This window comes from Siniperca chuatsi, linkage group LG7 (assembly GCF_020085105.1).
Source record: "Siniperca chuatsi isolate FFG_IHB_CAS linkage group LG7, ASM2008510v1, whole genome shotgun sequence".
Lineage (NCBI taxonomy): Eukaryota > Metazoa > Chordata > Actinopteri > Centrarchiformes > Sinipercidae > Siniperca > Siniperca chuatsi.
In genome coordinates this window covers 13,794,563-13,816,225 of record NC_058048.1, presented here as the reverse complement: position 1 = coordinate 13,816,225, position 21,663 = coordinate 13,794,563, and the positions used below count along the sequence as shown (strand labels likewise).

At 39.8% G+C, this 21,663-nt stretch overlaps 1 protein-coding gene across 8 annotated transcripts in view; it reads left to right on the top strand.

Annotated features, from left to right (window-relative positions):
• Positions 1 to 21,663, top strand: part of LOC122879146 (arf-GAP with Rho-GAP domain, ANK repeat and PH domain-containing protein 1-like) — a 54,286-nt gene that overhangs the window by 18,067 nt on the left and 14,556 nt on the right. For all 8 annotated transcript variants that reach the window (XM_044202910.1, XM_044202909.1, XM_044202904.1 and 5 more), the window contains 17 exons: positions 1,848 to 1,936; positions 2,021 to 2,103; positions 3,525 to 3,677; positions 4,098 to 4,167; positions 4,749 to 4,869; positions 5,041 to 5,225; positions 5,922 to 6,028; positions 6,967 to 7,166; positions 7,511 to 7,596; positions 8,201 to 8,383; positions 16,966 to 17,140; positions 17,594 to 17,728; positions 17,976 to 18,111; positions 18,357 to 18,459; positions 19,249 to 19,441; positions 19,689 to 19,734; positions 19,982 to 20,145. In XM_044202910.1, coding sequence (XP_044058845.1) covers positions 1,848 to 1,936; positions 2,021 to 2,103; positions 3,525 to 3,677; positions 4,098 to 4,167; positions 4,749 to 4,869; positions 5,041 to 5,225; positions 5,922 to 6,028; positions 6,967 to 7,166; positions 7,511 to 7,596; positions 8,201 to 8,383; positions 16,966 to 17,140; positions 17,594 to 17,728; positions 17,976 to 18,111; positions 18,357 to 18,459; positions 19,249 to 19,441; positions 19,689 to 19,734; positions 19,982 to 20,145 — 2,229 coding nt within the window. The remainder of the gene's footprint in view (positions 1 to 1,847; positions 1,937 to 2,020; positions 2,104 to 3,524; positions 3,678 to 4,097; positions 4,168 to 4,748; positions 4,870 to 5,040; positions 5,226 to 5,921; positions 6,029 to 6,966; positions 7,167 to 7,510; positions 7,597 to 8,200; positions 8,384 to 16,965; positions 17,141 to 17,593; positions 17,729 to 17,975; positions 18,112 to 18,356; positions 18,460 to 19,248; positions 19,442 to 19,688; positions 19,735 to 19,981; positions 20,146 to 21,663) is intronic.

The window sequence follows — 21,663 nt, the reverse complement described above, 5'->3', positions numbered from 1 at the left end:
AAGATTACCAGTTAATGCAGGTTTCTTTTTCAAGTAAATCAGGATTCCTTTCACAAAATGATTTTCTGCTGTTTTAAATAAGACTTAAGTTACCATGGAAACTTAAGACTAACCTCCTTCTCACTCAGTCTAGTTTTCAAACTTTAGCTCAACTTTACACTTAAACTTTAAACAATCTAAAGTATCTGCACAGTATTTCACTCAACATGTGCTTATTTATTCTAGCTTCAGGCTACTTTTACTTACTGGTATTTGAAATTAAAAAAGCGAATAGATAATTTTGACCCATGGCTGTAGCCTCATAGTGAGAGTAACATTTTCACTCTCATCTCATTTTCACTCTCATCGTCATGTAAATTAAATAAAAGAAATGAAACCGACTGTGCCTGTGAAAGTAGTTTAACACAACTAAAAGAGAACCACTGCAGTTTTCTCCTTCATTGTGAGTTGATGTGATACATGCTTGATGTCTCAGATCTCTGGTCATGAGTGTGCATTTAGTAAGTCACTTTAAATTAATCTGATCAAGTTAGCACGGAGTTGGTATTATGGAACAGGTGATACAGTTTTTAGGCTTTCTTGATCCTGGCATTTCAAGTAGAGTCTCAATATAGTCAAACCCACAGTAGTATCACCAGGACAGTTTGTTAAAAGTTATTTTTCCCCTGGAAGACAAAGGTGTTCTTGTAGTGCTACTGCATTTGTTCAACCGTTTGCAAGAGTGGAAAGACTTTGGGCTCCTGTGGTAAATAGAAACAGCCTCTGTACACTTCGTGTGTGTTAACAGTATTTTTCTCTCCCAAAAATGGCTGTTTCAAGTTGATATTGTTTACCCTATCCTGAGTGCCGGAGGGATTATGACTCTGCTTAATATTTGTTACTTATCAACCTGAAAAACTAGTTCATAGGAGAGAGAGCCCTACTATGCTGACAAACTGGTACCTGGTATATTCCCAGAGCATTTGGTTTCTGTGTTCACAAACACCAGCACCAGATAACTTGAATAGCTGTTATTTAGTTTGAGTTGTATCCAATTTCCCTATTCTTGCTCTCATCCAGCAAGTGTTTCACTGCATTTCCCAGAACGGCTTCTAGTAACCCTCAGAGAAAGAATGTAATCGTGTTGAGTTAATTTAAGATTCAAGATTAAAACAACTTTATTGTCTATCACTTAATGATAGAAAATTGTCTTAGATTAGGGGCTCACAAACATACACCAATGAATAAAATTGCATTAAACACAAATAATTACATAAATAAATAAATAAATAAGAGCAGGCACGCGAAACTGCATTAATAAGTAGTGACAGTCTATTTGGCATTGTTTAAAATGGATATTGCAGTGGAAATGAAGGAGTTTTTGTAAGTGCTCTGTGGGTTGCATGGTAAAGTTAGCTTTAAAATGGAAGTTCAACATTCATTCATTGGATTTATTTTCTCTGTACGTCTGTCCTGCCAGATGTATTTATCAGTATGGTTTTGATTACTTGTTTCCCAACTGAAAATGGAAAGATTACAATCCACCAGATATCCAAAATAAAATGTGTACTTTGTGTATTACCTATGCAGAAAAAGTAGTCAGCCCCTTACACAAAAGGCAGTATGTCTTGTACAGTATTGCTGTGTTGCATTATGGTTAATTGAGGCTTGTCCAAATCGGACTGAGTGTCAGTACAGCTTGTGAATCTACAGTCCTTATTGTTTAATTCTGGAAAACGTTTTTCTCTCGGCTTGATAGTACATCATATCGTGTATGTCAGTGTTTTAAAGTTTCCCTTCAAACCACACTTAAAGCTAACTTAAGCTGTCCAACTCCATTTGTTCTCATCTCCTGCTCCCTCCCTCAGGGTTGGGCTCACTCGATGATAATTCTGATGACTACGAGGATCCAGACTTGGCTTACCCCAGTGTTCATCGAATGAACACACCAGACAGGGTAAGTGAGAATGTTTCCTTCTTTTATGCTCTTCTTCCTCTTCTCCTCCTGCACAATGTGAATGACGGCTGTCTCCTCCAATAGGATATGTCCCTGCAAGTTCCCGGTCAGGCAAAAGGACGGTACAATTCTTTCTGCAGTGATGATGAGCTGTTGGGTGATGATGAGTGAGTCATGCATCAACACACAAACAAACCATTAACACAGACCCAGGCACTCACACACCAACAAGCAACCACAGAGAATACACTACTTATGCTTGAGTTGTCTGTGCCATAAAGTTATCTGTAAATGTAATTATCTGTCTATTTTACTAGTATAGTGCAGAGGCCACACGCATAGTCTGAGCTGTCTCGGACTCTCCAGGAGTGTTATTCTCGAGTGTCATTGTCATAGAATGTGATTATGAAAGTGTTGGAGTGCTTAAAATGTTGGCAAAAGGTGGAGACAGGCTTGATCACATCCAGTAGATAAAACAATGATACTGTCTCCATTGAAATGCCCTCTTTCTTAACAATCATCCACAAATGATTAAATCTCTATGCACAAGAGAATGATAGTACTCTTTGAACATTTGCTTTCATGTATATTACCTGGCATGCTAAGGTGAAGAAAGTTCAGAGCCTTAAAGCACTCACTGATTTTGCAGCAAGGCAGCTCTAAGCTCTGGCAAATTAAGTGCGAATGTGCCCAAAACTCTGTGAATCCCAAAGTATCGTTCAGCCATTGTTGCTTCAGCCTTCCTGGCTCATCCAGTAGAAATGGCTCAGACCTCAGCAAAAAGGTTTTACCACTGCATCTTTTTTTAATGTGAATTATCAAAATGAATGTGAATTTAGCTTGCTTGATTAAAACCAGCTGTTGTGTAGCTGTAAATACTGTGAATATGCAGTGCACAGGTGAGGACACCTGTATGTTGACTTTTTACAATTTATTAGTAAATCATTGGTTTACTCAGCACTCTAATCTTTGTAGTAGTTGTAAGTACACAAAGCAAAACATTTGACCTCAGAAGAACCTCAGTATGAACAGGAATGCCCCTTTATTCAGTACATCTATATCAGTTCTGTGCATTTAGTCAGTGATGAATAGGAATGCCTTTGATTACAAAAAAGTTGATACATTGTTCGTCTTGCTTCATGCCAATTATTAGTAAACCAAAACCACTATTATTATATAGAGGCAAGTGTGCAAGAAGTTTAGAAAGCTGATTTCAAAGCACTGCCTGGAGCTTCAACTCTAAACTGTTAATGAAGACTTTGTGGCTAGTGTTGGCGATTTTTAATAATTTCAACACAGTCACCAGTTAGATGAAATCTATCACTGAAACAGAAACCTATTCCTGAAGTCCTGCAGAAACCTTTAGGCAATGACCTTGGTTTCTGTGGTGCACAAAATGTATCCTTGTTGCTTTCCTGGCTGATAAAGTTTAATTAAATGTGTCCCATATTACAAAAACTGGTAGATTTATTTGTTTAGAAAAATGATGCAAGATTATTATACAAACATTAATTTCAGGTTTCTTTCTGTTAATATTGTTTATTATATGTGTGTGTGTGTTTGTGTGCTTATTTCTGTGCATCCAAAGACCTACCCTGTGGCAGGATGGGGAAATCAGCAACCTGCAAGGCAGTGTCTACCTGCCAAACACTGGCAGACTGACTGCAGCCACTAAAGAAGACAACTCTCAGCTTGCTGCTGTCATCAAGATTGGCTGGCTGGATAAGAATCCACCTCAAGGGTGTGAATGACAACATATACACACACAAGCTGAGGTTCTGCTAAATAAAGGGCATCAACCAATACTCTACACAGATATCTGCTGTGTGCATGACATTAGCACTGGTTTTATTACACCTTAAACATGACATCAGTACAAAGATCACAACTAACATACAACTAAGCTTTTTCATGCCATTGATTCTGTTATTCACAAAATTACTTAGAACATTATACAGTTGGTTTTAGAAGCTTTGCATTGAGTATTAGGCCCACCATTAATTATTACAATGAAACAGTAATAAACATTGTTTGAAACACATCACAATACTACACAGTTAAACAATGCAAATCTCTCTCTTCTAGTTCCTCTTGTATTACAGTAAAATGAGCATGTGCTTCACACTTCTGAACATGTTTGTTTGTGTGTTTTCGTACACAGGGCCCTTTATTATCAGAGACGATGGGTAAAGCTGGATGTTGACTACCTGAGATACTTTGACAATGACAAGGTAACAACAAACAATAACTCATCACATTAGTCACTCTTACTGGGAATCTAAAGCGAGACGTGAGCAGCACGCAACTGAAGTCCACACCGGACTTATGTTAATTATGTCACTATCGTCAGAACCAGCTGTCAGCACCACAGGAGCCTGCCAAGCAAGCAAGTTTCATTCATTGATTTTATTTCCCCACTCTCTGTAGCGAGCAGGGGAAGTATGTCTATAGTAAAGCCGGAAAGCTCATAGCGAAACTGGGGGCCACGATCAATCATGGCAGATACCAGCAGATAAGCTTAAAAAACGTGGGCGGTCCTGTGGTGACGTGCTTCACACATGCGTGTCTCGGAGTCAGTGTGGATTGATATATTTGATAAAATGGAAGTGTATCTGTTCTGTGAGACAGGCAAGTGACGGACGTCAAAAATGCTTAAATTATTTCTGTGTGGACTGCCCATTAGATACACAGATGCATTAAGACAGACCTTCCCACCAAAACATGGACGAACACACTCACTTCCTGCATGCTGTATGTTACATATGGATCTATTTAACAGCGTAGTTGTTGTTTTGTGTGTGGTGTGTTGTAGGAGGTGTATTCTAAGGGGATCATCTCTACTGCCTTCATCACTAATGTGACCAGTGTGGGAGAGCTGAAGTTTGAGGTCGTCACAAACAACCGAACATTCATCTTCAGGGCTGAAAGTGAAGGTCTGTCTGTTTTGTATGGTTATCGGTGTGTGCGTACACACATAAAAAATAATGTATCTTACTGGTTGTAACATAATGCACAAATATGCATGTATCTTGGTTCACATGTATTTGTGCATGTATAATTTACTCAACATCTTTATTCATGCATGTGTTTGCACATCCATTCAGTTGAGAGAAACGACTGGGTTACTGTACTGCAGGACTGCACCAGGGGGCGCTCTGAGCGGAGCACCATGAGCCTTGGCTCACCTTTGACCCCGGATTATCAGGGCTATCTGGAGCTCAGAGGATTACGCTCCAAACTTTATACTGTTGTCGCCTCAGATAAAGTCTTCCTCTACAAAAACATAGAGGTAGGGACCCTCTGTGTGTGATTGCAGAGATGAGCAGTGTGTACAAATCCCATACTTTAAATAAATCTAATTTAGTTTGATGTATATTTTGTGTATTCTATCATTGTTTAGCTTTTCCTTCACTCAGAACATTTTCAATTCTACAACTTTGTCAAATCTAACATCAATTTACATCATCGTCTAAAGGTTAAATTTGTAGATGAACTAGTGGAGATTCTTTCAGCCTGCTCTACATAAAGGTCCAGTATGTAAGATTTAGTGTAATTGCAGTTTGCAACCATTTGAATACCACTCGCATCACCCTCCCCTTCCAAGTGTGTAGGAGAAACTATGGTGGCCGCAAAAAATGCGAACGGCCCTATGTAGAGCCAGTGTTTGGTTTGTCCGTTCTAGGCTACTGTAGAAACATGGTAGTGCAACATGGTGGCCTCCGTGGAAGGGGACCTGCTCCCTCTGTAAACAGCTTATTCTAAGGTAATGAAAACACAATGATTCTTACTTTCAGGTGATTATAATGAAAACATACTTATGAATATTACATTCCATTTCTGCCAATAGCTCCTCCTAAATGTTACATACTGGACCTTTAAAAGAAACAGTAAAGTTAATATAATATAGCAATTTCAAATTATATTTAAACAAAAATTCACCCAGAGAAGAAAAAAACAATGTTCTTTTGTTTGTTTTTTCTTCCAGGACTATCGTATAGGTGTGGGTATCACATCTATTGAGATGAATGTAGGAAATGTTAAAGACACAGATCGTCGTAGCTTTGATCTCACCACACCGTACCGCATATTCAGGTACTGCATGTACACAAAAATGCTGCACACACACTTACAGACTCTCTCTGCCATGTGTATACAGTAAACTTAAACTCTTGACCTGGATGTATGGTTTGTGTATGTGTCTTCTGTATCTTGTGCATACACATAATTGTACGTACTGTGCATAGTCTGACTGATTACTTTTTTCATCTCAGCAATGGGTTTGGATTTAAGTGCAAAGGTAATCATTCTTCATTGTAAGTAAAAGTCAGGCTGAGTTGGTCTTGGTGCTTACTTACAGGAAATTAGATCATGTTGTTTTACTGAGAATTCCCACCGTTCAACTATCCTCAGAGTCCTCAGCTGGACATCTTTCGAGAATGTGAAAAGCCCTTTGTATGTGTGTGTGTGTGTGTGTGTGTGTGTGTGTGTGTGTGTGTGTGTGTGAGAGAGAAGAGTGAGAAGAGTAAGATGTGTGTGCACAAGTGTATGTGTGATGTGGTGTGTGTGGTCTTTTGGCTGACAGCGCACAGCCGGCAGTGCAGGGGCTCAGCTTGACAGGATGGGGAAATCTGAAAAGGCTTGTGTATTTGTATAAGAGTTGGACTGTGTGTCAGTGTGCGGCTTGGTTTAAGTGTGAATTTGAGCGACTCTAGTCGTTTGAGAAGTGTGTGTACGTGTATTTTAAGGACAGAGAGAACCAACATGTTGTTAGACTGATGAGAAGAGGAAGGATCTGTCTATGTGTGTTATGTGTGTATGTGTTTGTATAGTTTCCAGTCTTTGACCCAAGTATATTTAGCAAAACAAGAGCAGAGTAAGAGTCAGTACTCAGTGGGCTCATGAGCATAAGGATACACTAACGCTCACACACAGGCCAAACACAGGCTTTCTCATTTCTGACACTTGGCAGTTGTTATCGACACCATCATGTCAGCTTTAACACTCGGCCGTGTGCTTGTCTCTCTGCGTAGTTTCATCGCAGAGTCAGAGCAGCTGCGAGAGCAGTGGGTGGACGCCATGCGGGATGCCATAGATGAGGCCTTGTCGAATAGCGAGGTGGCAGAGCGGATCTGGGCGGAGCCTAGCAACAGTCTCTGTGCTGACTGTGGGGCTCCCAAGCCGGAATGGGCTGCTATCAACTTGTGTGTGGTGGTCTGCAAACGATGCGCAGGTTTGTGTGTGTGGGTTTGGATTTGTGTGTATTTACGCTTTCATGTGTTTGTGATCTGTCCATCTATATTTGTACATTTGTCAGTGTGTTTATTTTCTGTTTAACAAAGTTTTGACATTGTTTCCAGCATGTTTTTGATTATCTTCATTTTCATACAAGTACTTTTAATGTGTTTAGAATTATACAGGGATATATTGATTGATTTGTTTGTTTGTTTTTTTGCTGTATGTTGCAACGGCAGTGGTAGGGAGGTAAGCCAAATATCAATTAGCCTGGTGTAAAAACTTTTATTAGTGGTTGTGGATGTAATTTGTCTTCAAAATGTTTGTGTGTATGTGTTTCAGGAGAGCACAGAGGACTGGGTCCTAGCATCTCAAAGGTTCGTAGTCTGAAGATGGATAGGAAAGTCTGGACAGAGGAGCTTGTACAGGTACACACACACACACACACACACACAATCTATCTAAATGTAAATGAAACCTGGTTGTTGGAGGTTTTTTATACACAATAAAAGATCATACAATCTTTAAATTATTTTTTAAATGTCCCTACAGGGACATGAACTGCTTTTTCATGGCCAATTCATTTAACTGCTTAAACCCAGATAGAGATGCAGATTAATTTATACTGAGGTACCAGTTTATTAGGTACACTTGTATAACGTAACACAGTCTAATACAATAGCCCAGCAGTTAATCTTAAGCTGCGAAGCTTAGAATGTCAAGTTTTGTTGACACTGTGTCAGGGCTTTGGATTCAACTCTGGTAATTTCTGAGGCAGTAGTTAGTGGTGGTGTTGTAATGGGCTGCATTATATTGATTTACACACATAAGGGTAGAGAATATTAGCACCTTGGTGTAGTATAATGCAATGAAAATAATAATATTAAAAATGTGCAGGCATACCTAATAAACTGCACAGTGTATATTGTCAGAAGACAGTGCATGTCTTGACCACTGTAGAACCTCTACACACATGCTTCCTACCCTTCTTAACGTGGAAATACTTCTCCTTAAACCCTACCTGTGATGCAGGTGTTCCTGTTGTTAGGCAACGAGCGGGTGAACAGTTTCTGGGCAGCTAACATCCCGCCGAGTGAAGCTTTGACTCCCTCTAGCTGCAGCGAAGACAGACGGCGCTTCATCACCAACAAATACCGCCAGGGCAAATACAGGAAGTACCACCCTCTTTACGGAAACCAGAGAGAGCTCAACAATGTAAGTTGAAATCAGTGTTTTGATTGTTTGATTGTTTTACCCTCATGTTTGGATTTGAAATTCACACACTGTAGTGGTATCTGTAGTGGTGTCTGTGGTTATTTCATGTACAAAACTACATTGGAAATTCCGTCAGTTAGTCAACATACCTTGGGAAAGAAAAGCTTTCGTACGCAGGGAGGATTTAGAGGCAACTGAGATGGTTTGTTGAGCAATCCACTATGACTAAATTGACTTTTTAACTTATAATGGTGACTTTGTTCATTTATTCGTTTTCTGACACTGATTGCTGCCGAATGTAGTATTGACTGCTATTGACTTCTTGCCTCACAATACAGTGCCTACTGCCTACCTTAAGATTTTTTTTCCAGCAGCTGTGTGCATATGTCTCATAGAAGGTCACAGTCTTAGTTGTGACTGGATTTTGCATGTGCACAGGCATATACGCATACCATACACTGTACATCTGCATGCTTACTACTCAGACCATGACAGATTCCAAGAATAACCAAAGGACTATACATTCTGTATGTTTTAGTCCTTTCAGTGTTTGTTCTTGTAGTGACCTGATAGAGTGACTGACAGACAACAAAACAGGCTTTTCCTGATACCAGTTTAAAAGAACATAAAAAAATAACCGTGTCCCTTGATGTAAATACACTTTTTAGAGCTCAATATTCCACCAGAGGAGAGCATTTAATCTTTTTTAAGCAAGTGTGAAATCACTCCGCAAGCTCATCTTAAAAGTCTGAAATAGCAAGTATGTTGTCTCACATCTCTCCAGTCAGTGACAATAAAGTAGCCAGTCTACAGTTAACTCTTTCAGGGCCTGATGTTTTTCCCCTCCAATTAAATAGATTTGTCACTTTACCCCAAAGTGGGGCATTCAAAGGACTGATTTGAACTCACTGCAGGTGGAGTGAAATGCAGGTTCTGTGATTGGAAAAGCTGGCAGAATCCCTGATTAAGTCCAGTCTGCCAATTGCAATAATCTTAACTGACATTCAGAGTCAAACTAAATTAAACACAGACAGAGTGATATTGATGCAGGTTTCAAGCTAACTGGCTTGCTTCTGTCTCACCAGTGTTTGCAAAACATGTAAGCTCATGCTAGTGGTGTAAGAGCATCAACAGCCCTCTCAGGATGGACAACCACGGTTTCTGTCCTTGTCAGTGGGAGCTCAGAAAACACATACTTGTGCCCTCTCAACATGATAAAGCTAGTCAGTAAAAGTCAGAAGTAGGACATTTGGGAACAGTTTGGGAATGGCTAGAGTCGGGGGTTTTATGTTGTGCCCTTGCTGTGCTCCACTGTGTGCGGTAAATGTCTTAGTGTGTCAGACGTGACTTGGTCACTCATTAGCTGCTGCTTAACCCACTTACCACAAACAATGTGGACTGCTCACAGACACACTGAGTGTGTGAGTCACATTTAGCACCTGACTGTGGGTTGTATTTTTCCTCCCACAAGCGTTCAAGCTAGTCTGTGTGTGTGTGAGTCACTGTGTTTCGGATGTGCAGAAGGACATAAAGGAAGTTTTCTTATTGTCACAGACACACAGATGCACACCAATCACTGCTTGTTTTAGTTTAAAACCATTTTTGTTCAGCTGCTGGTCCTCCCTTCTTCATTCCTCCTCCATGATGGCTCTCTTTTTCCTGTTACATCTTTCTCTCTCAATCTGTCTGTTGAGAAAGTGATCTCTTTGGGTTTTCTGTCTTTCTGAATGCAGCACTCTCATTTCAAACATATTTAGTCTGATGCTCTCTGATCAACCTGTTCTTCTCTGTCCCAGATCAAATACTTGAAATTCTTCAGCTCTGCCTTGCTACTCTTTCCACTTGGGTGTGTCTTAAGAAATAATAGTGTAGCAAGACTTAAACACCGTGACACAGCATACCGTAATGTCTTTTATTATTCCAACTGCTCTCTCTCTAACTCACACACACACACAATATTCACAGAGTCTATGAAATTGTTCTATTGATTGTTCCCACTCCGCTGGTTTGCCCAGCAGTGTTCGAGCTGATCCTTCTCCTTTTCCAAACCATGATCATGATGATCTCCAGCTTCTGGCTTACTTCCATGTGTGTCCACAGGTCCAGTACGCTACTGCTTATAATGGGGAGATCATAATTAGCCCACAAGACACAGCTGTGCTAATCAGCTCTCCCAGACACTGCCACTGCCCCACCTCTCCCTCTCTGCAGCTGACTGTTAACCATGCCCACCTCCACAAATATACAGTGTGTTTGTGTTAACCATGCAGTTATGTGAAAAGGCATTGATAGTAAGGCAGTGTGAGTGTGAAAGGGAAACAGAAACCTAAGTTTGAGTGTCTTGGGCCACATCCAGGTTTGTTTATCTAGTCCTGGCTTTTTATCCCTACTTTTTTGTTTCCTTTCTTCTTTGTTATTTGTTTTTTTTTTTCTGAATGTGACATCATTACTCACTGCTTTAGCTGGAATGTGCTGTAACTCCGCCTCTGACTCTCTTCTCCTTCTCTCCTCCTCATTGTTTGACTGGGACTGCTGAAGAAAGTTGATCTCTTCACTCCTCTCTTTTTTCTTTTCTTATTTGTAAGTGGCTCGTATTCCCTTAACTTTCTGCCAGACTAAAGCATTGCAAACTAGGTATTTTTTGCATTTGCAACTTTGTGTGCATGTCTGTGTCGAGTGACGTTCAGACAGAGGAGTGACTGAAAGGAACTGAAAACTTACAGGTAAGGTTGTGTTTACTGGTGAGCTGCAGGAGAGGGTAGTGAAAGTATGGTATGTGTCTGCATCTGTGTGTTCTTGTAGAATATTTCTAAAGAATCTGAATGAGTGTTTTAATGAGGGCGACTATAGGAATGTGTGTCGATGGACTTTGGATCTCTGACAGTATGTGATCTCAGTACAATTGAACAAATCCATATTTAAATATGTTTGTGGGGCATAGTTTTGTCTTGAGACTATGAGGACTGCTGTACTGTAGCTCTGTGTTAGTGAGGACATTAGAGTTATTGTGTGTCTGTGTGTATGTTTTTCACTGGGGGTGGGCTGAGATACGTTAACATGCATATTAATATGTGTAGGCATGTTCGTGTGTCTTTTTTTGCATTTTTGGTCTGTGTTGCTCTCTGTGATTGTATGTGTGTGTGTCCATGTGTTCTCTGTGTACTCAGAGTAGATGATAGGCTCACCTCTGTCAATGGACATCATTGTGTCTCTCCCTTTACCCCTTCCTGCTTTATTTCCCCTCTCTCTTTGCCGTTTGCATTAAGCAGTCAACTATTGATACTTTCAACAGTCTTTCATTCATTAATTAGGTTCTTTTCCAAGAAAATAGTGTTCTTGTTTTTATTAAAATATTAAAAATGTGTTTGAGCATGCAAAAAATCCCAAATGTCCCAGGGAAACTCCACTTTCTTTTTTGGAGTACATATACTGTGTAGTATGTTTGTCACCGGTGTGTTAAGAATAAAAATGACAGCCAGCCATGAGCCTGGCTTCCTCCATGGTGTCTTATTATATTACACTAATATTTGAATCTTTTTTCAAAGGCTTTTGATCGACATCAGAAATGCTTGAAATGCTTTGTTGTTTGGCGGTTTTGTTTGGTGGTTTGCAGTTTCAAAGTATGTGTGCCAAGTTTGAGTCAGGGACAGTTATCACCAGTAAGACTCATATTTTCATGCATCTTTGTTGCATTTGTTAAAACAAAGCTATCTGTTCCTACAGATTGTAAAAGCCATTCACTGTTATGATACCACGTTAGATTACACGTCCCATTTTTGTTATGGGCATACAAAGGTATCTACCAAGGACTGATCAAAGTCTTCTTGAGCTTGTGTTTGTTGTGTCTATGTTGACTGCGTGCTGGTGACAGTCAGCATGTTATTGGTACTTATTATAGCAAACAAACAGCTGAGAGGCAGTAGTAAAAACTCTTTATAGGCTTGTTTTTGTGCTTTTATAGATTTGGAAAGTGGCTTCCATGGAAGAAAAGCTCCATCTCTCTTACCCCATTCTTTCTGTCCATTCCCTTGCTGTTGCTCATTCTTTTGTCTCATCTTTCTTCCCTTTTCCAACTGTCCTCTCATTTCCTCATTCACACTGTAGGATTTTAGGTCGTAAATCCTTTTCAATTGTACAGGGAGATGAGATCTGCTTTCTTGTTTATTTCCCAGTGCTTTTCTTTTCCTCCCTCGTTGTCTGTCTTTTTCTGTGTGCCTCTGTTTTTCTTCCATGTCATGTTCATTCTTCTCTTTTCATCCTCTTCTTCATCTGTCTGGATTTTCACCTCCTTCTCCATCTGCATCTGTAAACTGTCCCTGGTGAGGTAATGATGAAACATATGTGGATAACTGCTCTTTCTCTTCTGGGTTTAATATATGGATGTGCATACACACACATACATACATACATACATATATGCGCTAAAATGGACAAAGCAGAGTTGGCTGCATGTGTGCGTCTCTACGTAGGGGGTCTGAGTGTATTATGTTGAGTTTTTAGCCAAGTACAATCAGTCTGATTAATGTGCCTCACTGAAATGCTTTCTTCTTCCTTCCTTTCACAATATTTTTCTTTCTTCTGTGCCGTTCATCTCTTTCTTTTCCCCCAATTCTGTCCCATATAACTGCAGAGGCCAGATGGAGCTCTGTCTCTCTCTCTCGCTCTCTCTGGGGAAATTGGGTAAGATTCTTGAATTCCCTTCTCTTCTGTGTGTGTGTGTGTGTGTGTGTGTGTGTGTGTTATTACATTACTCCCCGGTTCATAGGCAGCAGATGTTGGAGGGCGTGAGGACTTAAAACACTCAAACCCATTTCCTCATTGTACTTTGTTCTGATTGGCTCACTTCTCCTAGTCAGAAGGCACATGGTTGGCTATTGATACATTACAGGACACTGACCTACATACAGCACAGCTTTCACATGCAGTGTATGTCTCCACATGGGACAGAGGGCTGATTTTGTTCATTTTTACTGGAACACACACACACACACAGTTATCAGGCTTAGGAATGTGTCATCAAAAAACATCACACCGCGTTGATCTGTACTTGTTTGCACCAAGGTAATGTTTCTGAACTGCATTGTGCTTGTAGTCAAATTTCAGTATATCATAATATGGCTTGGCCTGTAGCACAGTGGCTACTGTTAGCCTGCAGGGATTGATCTGAAGTATTGACTTTTCTGGCTTATAGCATCAGCCAGTACAGCTGAACAAGATAGAGGGTCAGTGTGATAGTTAAAATGGATAAAATCGTCAACAAATGTGCAGCCATTTTTTCTCATAGCTCTGGTGACGTAGAGCAGGCTAAACCCATGTTTTTATTTATAGTGTATAGTTTTCCCAAATATGAGGCTGTATTAAATCTTTCTGATATGAATTCATAGTGAAAAGCCAATTAAACGACATTAGTTTAGTTCATTTCACACGGAAAAAATTAAGTTTGCAGGAAAGTGAATTCAAGGACACGCAGAAGCAAAAGACTACAAGAAGAGAGTGGAAGAATGCAGGAAACAATACAAAAAAGTAAATTGTTTCCAAGGCAAAGGAAAAGAGAGCGTAGTGCCAAATCCAAGCAGAAAAAAGTGAAGATACAAAATGTGGATCAAACCCACTCTAGGGATCAGCACTCTGTCTAGCACATGATTCCCCATTGATTCAGTTTTCCAAGATGGTGCTGCAAACATACCGGCACTCATGTACTTTTCCTACTGTTCTTTCATTCAGACTCTGAATTAAATCTTTTGAACCCTCTCACCTCTGCCTTTTTACTGTTCCCCTCTACTGTAGTTGGACCCCTTCAACCCTGATCACAGATGTCACTCATTTACTGTATCTACTCCTATTCCAAAGGTTTTAAAAGGGAAGACTGCTTTCTTTCCCCTTTTCCCTTCCTTTCTGCTACAGCATAATGTGATCAGCTGTATTGAAACACAAAACAAGTATTCACAGTCAATTGAAGCAAACATACAGAAGGCTTTTTACATGTACCTGCCAAGATAGAGCAGATTTTTTTTCAGCTATGTTTGTAAATACTGTCTAATATCTGATGTAAGTCAAAGTTAAATGATTCTGACAAAATTATGGAAAAAAGGCAAAATAAATTATAATAATTAAAATAATAATAATAATAATAATACATTTCCTTGATATCTTAACTCACAACTGTAGTAAGCAGAAAACCCCAATATGCTCCTTTGTCATGCAAGCGGAAAGTCACAAATCTCTCTTTGAAAATCTGTCAGTTTAATTTTGCCTTACTCAGGACATTCTAAATTGTTAGTGTCTCCTTGTGAATTTGATATTAGAAATGTTACATCAAGTTGAGGTTATTTCAGTATTTGTCTTCAAACTGCTGTTTGTTAATGTATTCATTTACTGTCTGTTCCTTGCCTTGATAATGTTAATATTACTCCAGGCTGTTCTTTACATCCTCCTTCAGTTTGTTTCGGCATGATACTTACGCTTTTACGCTTTCTGGCATTTTCAGCCATAAAATGTATAGTTAAGTGTACCTGAAAATGGCACTGGTATCATTTGCTCCATATATAAATGAAAAGAAGCTGCCTAAAACTATGGGAGACTATTGTAGCCACTGAAATACGTAGAGTGCAGCTTGAAATAACAAGCCAGCCCTGTATACCAGCGCTATTGTGGCAATCATGTGATCCATATGATGAGACTATTGGAGTGTTCACTATGTGGATGTGTTCCACTCCAGATGGCTGACTACTAGCTTTTTGCTTTTTGTTCAGATGTCTTCAATGGTGTGTGTGTGGGGGTCTGGTGCAATTGCAGACTTTATTTAAGCACTGTTGAGCGTCTACACACACATACAGACAAACAAGCCAATTGACAGAGGAGGGGTTCTGTCTACAGTATATGTGTGACAGAGTGCTGTGGAATTTCTCAATCAGATCCAAAAGAGCTTATTGGTTTAAACAGAAGAGAGACTTGTGTGTTTCTGTATGTATGTGTGTGTGTGTGTGTGTGTGTGTGTGTGTGTATGCGTGTGTAATTGCACAAGTCTGAGTTGAGTTCCTCAGCTGTAAAAACACTGCATGCTCCTTTTCTTAGTCATAACATCTTTCCTATTAAGCCTCCCCCCTCTTCCTCTTTCTTTACATTTGGGTTTACAGTATTTTGAAGCTACAGTCTAAAGACAACACTGTAGTTTTATCCTTGGGATTGTTGTTAGGTACAGAAATCTGTATTTGTTTACCATCATCCGGTTTCAGATCCACTTCAAGGGACTAAAACAATGGTTTTGTGTTCTGAGTGTGGTAAGATTTTCCTCTTTCGACGTTATATATGTAAGATGTTTTTATTTCCCACTAATTGTGTGTGTGTTTCCATCTTAACTTTTGTTTTTGGTCACATAGCTTTATATTGCACATTCAACAGTTAGAACTGGTGCAGTTGGATGTAATGGAAATATTGGAAATGCCTCAATAGTTCCTTCAGTAAAATCAGTAAAAAACAGTATATTTAACACTTCAGTACCACTGAATTACACGTCAATTAATAAAATATATCTACAAATAATTGTGCAACCTTACACAAAGAGTAGCAAAAGTTTCTCAGACCAGTTGGCTTTACCTTTCCTCTTAGATCAGTGTTCATTTCACCAATGCTCCTCTGAAATGAAGCAAAAGGTACATCGGGACTTACGGACTAATCACTATGAAATGGCTCCAGGTTGCTTTGTTATTAAATGTGCATAAAGTGGATTTAGAGAGTGCTCAACGGTTGGCACAAGACTTAAAACACTTGAGAACACTATGTTGGTAGTTTTATCATAATCATAACCTCCACAGGTCCTATAAATCCCAAAATAATTACTTGAGTTTTTTATTGACAGTACATTATATTTGTTTTTCAACAATAACAGAGAAGACTCATTCAAAAATGTCTACTTGGTAAAGGCATAGCAGTGTTGACAGGTACTGGCCCAAGTAAAGCAATCAGAAAGCTCATTATACTGTTGGTGGTTCTGGATCTGGACCTGCTGCAGGTTTGAAAGCCTGCCTACAGACACGCTGAGTTTGACCTCAGCTGTTTCCTTCGAAACAAACACATGACATGATTAAAGCCAGCAGCTGCAGGACTATAGTACAAAAGTCATCACTTTATTATCAGTTTAGTATCATTCTTACTCATTTTTTTAATCTATTTTTTTCTCTGTCTCACTGTCACTGCATTCCTTCCTTGCACCCATTCCCACACCATTGATTTTTCCTTCCCAACTAGACTGGGGTTTAAAAGTATTACAATAGTGTTACACATTTTTATCATGTGTGTCTTTATCTTACCAGGTTTAAGTTATATTAGGCCAGTTCAGATTTTGTCATTCTTGTTAATAACAAAAACATGCTAATTTTACTTTCACATGCTTTGATCATTTGTTTTGTCAAAGCACCCAAATGGTATATTTACATATAGTATTCGACCTAAGTCTGATAGCAGCATTCTGTATACTGAAAGGCACGGTTGCTTATGCCAAAAGCAACACATCATTTGTTATTTTTGTACATGAACATTTACTCATGTGTTTCGACTTTATCTTCCTCTCTCCTTCTCACTAGGCTCTATGTATAAATGTGCAGTGCAGTGATGTGCTGGAGACGTTAAGCCTGATTTTCTGCGGTGCAGATGTGAATTGTTCAACTGGTATGGCAAGTTGGCCCTCCCCTCTCTCCCTGGCCAACGCACACTCACAACCCTTACAGGCTGAGTTACTTAGCCACAATCTCAACACAGGTACAGTATAACTGTGCATGCACAGGGTCACATAAAAGCTCCTTTGTTTTTTAATGATGCTTACATAAGGGTTGAGCAGTTGTTCATGAAGTTGTTAATAAACAGTGTGTGACAGAGAGATTATCTGGTTATGTCCACTTAACATAAACATCCAAAAAATAAAGTTAGGGATTATAATGTATATTGTGGTGAGTTTGTTTAAGTGTACATATTAAATAATAGTTTGCAAAATGACATTTGCTTTATATGTGCTGTAAGCCTGATAGTGTGACAATAATATTGTCAAAATTATTGTGTGGAGAATTGAATGCATATTTCTTATACTGTCTTTGATGTGCCACACATTCCTGTCAAACCTAGGAATGTAGGGGTGTTTACCATTTTCCACTTAATTTTACCAGATGCGCTTTTACACAAGAAGATTATTTAACTTGTTTGTTTGTTCTCCTGCAGAGCTACCACGGTCAGAGGTGGGCGGGGCCATGGAGGCGGTACATTACTCAGCACCACCTTGTGTGTCTCACAATGGCTTCCTGTTCAAGACTGCATCCATGGCTCGGGCTGTCACAGAGCGCAAGGCCAGAGAGGGTATACACGGACGGCATGCAACACTAACCCTTACATACACTCCACAAAACAATAATAAAAAACACTAATAATGAATACACTGTGAATTTGTATAGCCATTTTCTAAACAAAGTAATGTAGTACTTAAAACTTGACTTCATCATTAGCGACACAATACAGTAAACATACAAACTACTGTCTATAGATGCCATTTGTATTATTATGCTTCTTAATATTATGCTTGGTAAATCTTTGTCCCTCCATGTAGAGTTCAGTCGTCGCTGGTGCACGCTAAATGATGGAATCTTCAGCTACTATGAGAGTGACAGGAACTCAAACCCTAACGGAACTCTGAAGGCTTCAGAGATAGTGTGTTTGGCTGTCGACCCGCCTGAGAAACATGGGTATACACGCACACAAACTTATCCATTTCCCCCTCATTTTACTGTCTGTCTTAAATTACTATTATTAATAAAACCTGAAATAATAAATATATGTATATCTCTAACTAAAAGTGAATCTGTATCTTATTATTCAGAGTCGACAGTCCTAGTGAAATATACCAAATAGATGTCTGGATGTGTGAACAGCTGTTTTTTTATATCGCTGTCTCTCTCTCTTCCTTCTAATCTCTCTTTCTAACCTTCAGGTATGACCATACTTTTGAACTCTACTCAGAGTCAGAGCGTCTCTATCTGTTTGGCATTGATGACCCAGACAGCCACAAGGAATGGGTCAAGTCTATTGCCAAGGTAACCACCAAATGCACATTGAGGTCTAGAAACACAAATTCTCCTACTTTTCTCTTACAGCCTTACAGGGTGAGGATTTGACATCACCATTGTTCATTTTTTGTAGTGAAAGAGCTCTGATAAGGGGAAGGTTTGCAGTTCCAGCTATGCTGAGGCAGGAAATGCCTAGTTTGTCAGGACAGGTCTAGCTAATGCTGACTTGTTTCCTGTGTCACTTATTTTCCTTCAGAGCAGCACTCCTTACTGCCTGATAGTGTGAAATGAAACAACAGTTACTTTGATCTTCTGCTCTCAACTGCTCTGAAAGCCAGTATATGCTTAATGTTGAATTCTGTAATGTAAAAACAATTGGATGTGTCAGAGTAATGCTCAAGGTCACGAAGCACCTGACATTTGAAACGATATGGACGATGCTGGATTGGTTGAATAAAGACAAATTGCAGCTATTGGCTGATTCTGTCTAACATGAATGCCAAGATGGTAGATTTACACCACATCCATGGCTCCTGCATGTCTAGCCACAAAGACAATATGACCTTACCCAAAGGTGAATTTGTTACACAGTTACTGACCACACCACTCACTCCATGTTTCTAGCAATCCCCCCTACCACTGAAGTATTGTACAGGAGCTTTAACCTTTCTTCCAACAATTGAATTAGTATTGGTTTTTGCAGAGGGTTTCAGTATTGCACAGACGAATGTGGTTAAATCATCATCAAAAAAGAAGGGAAACAATGATTAATGTGCAATGCATTACAAAGCCACAATGTCCCCCTTTTATTTGTAGACCTTTATCCCAGCCACTGCAGAACCTTTACTGAGGTTGGGCTTTGAGCGGATTGGACGGCTGAAGTGTAAAGACGGCTTGAACCTACAAACCTCCAAGGTTGGTTGGTTTGCTCTGGTGGGCTCCACACTTCACGCCTACCTGGCGGACAGCCAGGGAGAGGAGATCCACCTCCGCAAACTGAACGAACTCTGTGAGTACATGGATACACACACTAACTGCACTTTTACTGCATACATTCTATAATCTGTGCACACACAGTGACAGGGTGGGAGTGCTCAGTGTGATGATTGACAGAACAGTCATTTGGAAATAAATCAGAAATAAAGAGATCAGTATGAAAAACAGTAGTTTGAAACACAGATAGACTGTGAAGTTTATCCTGTTTAAAAGCATGGCTATCTGGAATAATATGATTACTATATATTTGTGTTTTACAGCGATTCAACAAGACAATGAGGTGCTGGTTCTGGTGGAGAGAGGCAGGTGAGAGGGGAGATTAATTACAAATTGTTTGTTACAATGGTGATGCTTAAGGGAAAAAAATCATGTTTGCATCTGTGTTTGACTTCACAACCTGCCCCACAGTGTCAAGCCAATTTAAACAGTCAGTAGTATCATAATGTGTATCTTTATTGTAAATTATTTTTGGTCTTTTCTACATTTTCTTCCCTCACTTCCATCTCTTCACTTGTTGAATGTTACCATCCCTTGTATATATTTCTTTATTTAGAACTCTGTACATAGAGGGAGAGAGGAAGATGGATTTTGCCGGCTGGTGTGGGGCCATCCAGGCGGCAGCAGGGAGTGGAGGAGACACACTAAGCCAGCAGCAGTTGACAGAGACAGACATCCCTGTCATAGTACACAGCTGCATCGGCTACATCACACAGTGCGGTGAGAGACATGCAGAGATGTGCACAGACAGTGACACAAATGCATTTAAAGAGGCGCAGCATTTCCTCCATCACACCCTGTGTCGACATACACAGACACACATGCATATACATGTATAAAGTTCCTTATCTCTGCCACACATACATGCCTGCATTTACATCACAGTACACAGTTTATACAGTCTTTCTTGCTGTTACTGTGTGTGCACGCTTGGCACTTTCTGTGTGTGTGTCCTCATGTGACTATGAAAGCAGGAGTTCTGGCTCTGCGAGAGACCAATGGACCGCAAGACAACAAAACAACTCTGTTCCACCTCCATTTCTCCCCTTGCTCCCTCCTTGCTGCTTTTCTTTCCCTCTCTTTTGTATTCTCTTCTTTATCCCTCACTCCTCATTCTTTGTCTTCTTCCCACATCCACCAGCTGACCTGCTTTCTTTCACTGTGACTAGTTTTCTCTCTCCTTTCTGTCAACCCCTGTTCTCTCCCTTTGATCTTCCCCTCCCTTTTCCTCCTCTCACTCCTCCATTTCCCTCCACTTACTGTATGCTCTTGTGTTTCCAAGTGTGTACAGGGATGTGTCTGTCTGTCTGTGTGTGTGTGTGTGTGTGTGTGTGTGTGTGTGTGTGTGTGTGTGTGTGTGTGTGTGTGTGTGTGTGTGTGTGTGTGTGTGTGTGTGTGTGTGGGAAGCTTCATTATGCTGATATCCTCTACTTTCCTGTCGCGAATGTTAATCCCTTTGGTCAGCTTTTCGGGAAACCAGGGCAGAACTGTTTTTGTTTTCGCCTTCATGTACTGGTAGTGGTCATCTACCACGACACAACATCTGATGTAATCATCCTTTATGTTGTGATCAAGTGCAGGGTTTTACAAACCTTTGGCCCCTTTACCTGGAATGTCTGGTCCCGAGAATTGGTTAAAGTACGTCATAAGGAAACTATATTGTAATCGGATCTCACTTGAGAAATTTGACACACTTAGTTGAAACAGCCTTTTAATCATGACTTAGTGCAACCAAATGCACTAAACAAAGACAGTACTAAAGTGTGTTTTTTAATGACCAGAATCCCCCTAGTGGATATAACTTGCACTGAGTCATTTGAGCAGAGTCAGCTGATGCATATTTTGCCTTGAACAGTTAGTTATCTGACTGATTATCGATTACACTTTCTTTGCCGTCATTGATTGGTGTGTGGTATGCTTCAAAGTTTTCAGCAGCACAGTTTTGCCCTATTTCATAAAACAATGAGTCAGTCAAGAACATAATTATAGAACTTGATAAAAAATTGAATAGCAACATATTCTGTCCTCATAACCAATCTCTAATGTTGCATCAATATAAATGTTGATTGTCTTAAAACCTCCATAATGTCCCTTTTTTCCCCAGGATGTCCTCTACAAAATAAAACCTGTTCTTAGCTGAAATACGCTGTATTTATACTTTATACAATAGAGTGTTTTAAAGTCTAAAGTTCAGTTGACATTTCTGAATCTATACTGGACCACATGATCCTTCTGTTT